Source organism: Momordica charantia (assembly GCF_013281855.1).
Source record: "Momordica charantia cultivar OHB3-1 chromosome 9 unlocalized genomic scaffold, Mcharantia_2.0 BLBB01000009.1, whole genome shotgun sequence".
Classification (NCBI taxonomy): domain Eukaryota; kingdom Viridiplantae; phylum Streptophyta; class Magnoliopsida; order Cucurbitales; family Cucurbitaceae; genus Momordica; species Momordica charantia.
The window spans coordinates 3,564,579-3,567,977 of record NW_028275167.1 but is presented as its reverse complement, the minus strand read 5'-3'; the positions used below and the strand labels follow the sequence as shown (position 1 = coordinate 3,567,977).

Sequence of the window (3,399 nt, the reverse complement as noted above, 5' to 3'; positions counted from 1 at the left end):
CTTAAAAATATTTTTTAATTTTTTTCCCTCAATTTCCCTTCCCTTTTCCATTTCCTTTTCTCCATCTCTTCTCTTATTTCAATTTGTTTTTTTTTTTTTTTCTGAGAGATGGTGGATGGAAATGGAAAGCAATTTTATTTCTCCTTTTTCTTTGTTGTTCTATTTTTTGTTAGTGCTGGCTCGGTAGAAAATGCCGCTAATGGAGACTTTGAGAAGGTTGTTCTTGACCTCCAGAAACTTCCATGGGAGCAGCAGAAAGCCAACTGTGATTTTCGGAAGCCAGGTAATTAAGTGTTGTAAAAAAATGAGGGCAAAAAATCTCGTAATGAAAATTTATAAATGTTGATTTTGTTAATGATGATTGAATTTTGGGATCTGTTTTTGTTTAATGTGGCTAGCTTTTTGCTTGGATGGATTTGGCTTCCTTTTTTTTTTTTTTTTTTTGTTCTTTTTTGTGCTTTAAAAGATGAGCCCTCATCATTAATTATTTGTTCTCTTTTAAATTAAATGGGGTTTATTTAATTATTTCTAGTAAAGCTAATGTTTTTTTGGGGCTTTTGAAGAATGAAGAGCAATTTGCTTTTCTATTTTAGGTCAATGAGCCGAAAACACAATGTCATTTTTATGTGGTCTTCTCTCTCTTCTTGTCTAGAAAGAACATTGTTTTTTTTTTCTTTGGAAACTACATGCGCCAATTAATAGATCTCTGTCTAATGATAGAGAAATATACTATTTTTAATTCCGGTGAGATGAGAAATTAAATTTTTAATCTCAAAAAAACTGGTTAAAGTTGCTGTAAATAAATATGTTAAAAGGTTTTTTAATATAACGAGTGGGATTGGGATTGAAGAATGCATTAAAAAAATACTATCGCAGTAGTTTACTTGGTTAGTATAATATCGTATTTATATGCCATGCTGAGCTATACTCGATTTGGTATATACCTTATTGATATTAATCAAATATGTATTTGATTTTTTTAGATATTTTAGGTGAGGTATCAATAAATTATATTTTTGTATTGTAGCTTTTGAAACCTACAAATTACACTTTCATTTTTCATGTGAGTTGCAAAATTCATGTGTTTACAAATAGTTTCATATATTAAAGTAGACTAATTTCCTAATTTCATTAGTTTTTATTACTTTGAGAACTACATTATAGTTTTATGTAATATTTTATTTTTAAATATTTATCGAAATAATTAAAGTGTGGTGTTTTGCTGATACAGTGGTGGAGAATGGGGCAACAACATTCCAAATGCACCAAAAGGACTACTGCTCAAGCAAAGTAACAGACTGGAGCAAGAATCGCGAAACGCGGCTAAGGAACGACGTCGTTCACGTGAATTCCCTGCAGGCCCGTTTCAAATCCCCCCTCCTCGCCGCCCAGTCCCTCTCCGACACCCAAATCCCGTTGACCTCCGGCGCCCGCTTCAACACCCTCGAGTACCTCGTCACCCTCACCATCGGCGGCCAGAATTTCTCCCTCGCCATCGACACCGGCAGCGACCTCACCTGGGTCCAGTGCCTCCCCTGCCGCGCCTGCTTCTCCCAACGCGGCCCTCTCTTCGATCCCTCCTCTTCCCCCTCCTATCGCCCCGTCCCCTGCAACTCCCCCACCTGCGCCGATCTCCAGCTCGAGCTCGGAAACACCGGCACCTGCCCCGCCGGCAACTCCAGTTCCTGCGCCTACAACGCCGTCTACGGCGACGGATCCCACTCCCGCGGGGAACTCGCACAGGAGGGGCTCAATTTCGGGAACACCGTCATCGACAATTTCACATTCGGGTGCGGCCGGGATAATAAGGGCTTGTTCAGCGGATTTGCGGGCATTTTGGGCCTCTCCAGAAGTAATTTATCCATCGTTTATCAAACTTCCTCTGTTTTTGGGCAGGTTTTTTCTTACTGTATGCCCTCTAATGGGGCTGGGGGAACGGGATCTTTGAGAATGGGGGCTGGAGATTCCTCCACCTTCAAAAACGTTACTCCGATTTCTTACACCAGAATGATCTACCTCCAGGGTTTTGCGGGGTATTATTTCTTGAATGTGACTGGAATTAGCGTCGGTGGGGTGAAATTGGATGTGCCGCGATTCGGCTCTCAGCGGGACATGAGTTTCATCGATTCCGGGACTGTGATTACGCGGTTGCCGCCGATGATTTACAAGGCTTTGAAAGCGGAGTTCGAGAAGCAATTGGCTGGGTTTCCCAGGGCGCCGATGCTCGAGATCTTGGACACCTGCTACAACTTCTCCGGGTTCAAGAACGTGACGATTCCGACCATCCAATTTCATTTCGAGGGGAATGCGAATCTGACGGTGGAGAAGGAAGGGGTTTTCTACTCCGTGAGATCTGATTCTTCGCAGATGTGTTTGGCGATGACGAGTCTGAATGATGAGGAGGAGATTGGGATACTTGGGAATTATCTGACCATCAATCAGAGGGTTGTTTATGATTTGAAGGGATCGAGGATGGGTTTTGCGATTGAGCCTTGCAGTTTCTAGGCGGGAAAGTGAAGGAAAATTTGGAACGGATTTTCCCGGAAATTTTTTTTACGGGAGTTCGGAGTTTCGGAAGCTGGGCTTTAATTGTTATATTTCACTTTTATTTGTAAGTTGTAAATTTGAATCTAATTATTATATTTCATTTTTCTTTGTCTTCAGCAGGGTATTAAAATTGGGCTAAAAAGAAAAGAAAAGTGGCTAATATGAGTCCATAATTTTATTTAACAAGATGAAAATTACAAATTCAAAATTAAACCAACTAAAATTATAATAAAAATAGTAGCTGATTTGAGTTTGATAGTTTGTAAATGAATTAATGTATTAGTTCATGGGATTTGGACAAAAATGACACACTAGATCGGAATTCTTTAGTAGAAATTTACTAGAAATAGAACACGATACCCGGTTGTTGTTCCAGGCAACCCCACGTGCACACCACGTGTTGCGGGACAAACGGCCAGCAGCGAACTTTGACGCCGTTTATGAAGAAGTGCACAACAACTGTCTCCCGTCGTTTAGCGGCGAGCCGCGTTGACGTTATCCTTAACTGTGCTCAAATTTTCCGATACACGACGGGCCTGCCATTCTTGAAAGACTTTTTCTCCTCCGTGGATAACTTCTCTTTCCCACGTGTCTCGACATGTGTCACAGATTTTAACACGTAAGCATCCTTCTGTCCACGTGGCAAGTATTACTCATCCTATACTCGCTGCCACTATGAGGGGCATTCAACGATATAAAATCAGTCCATGTGACGTGATGAAATCACATGGAAACTATTATCGAATATTTATTTACTTACTTTCAAATTTCTTTCAAGAAGTTTTTAAGTATGGATATGCGTTACAGATTTATTTGCGAAATCTATTTTTGGATTATTTGATCCAAATGGTA

General features: G+C 40.3%; 1 protein-coding gene across 1 annotated transcript; it reads left to right on the top strand.

The window, feature by feature from the left end:
- On the top strand, positions 1-2,663 carry LOC111018889 (aspartyl protease family protein At5g10770). The gene is made up of 2 exons (XM_088116936.1): positions 1-283; positions 1,232-2,663. The coding sequence occupies exons 1-2, from the start codon at positions 109-111 to the stop codon at positions 2,503-2,505; spliced, it is 1,449 nt and encodes a 482-aa protein (XP_087973062.1). The 5' UTR covers positions 1-108; the 3' UTR covers positions 2,506-2,663.
- Positions 2,664-3,399: the final 736 nt, after the last annotated feature.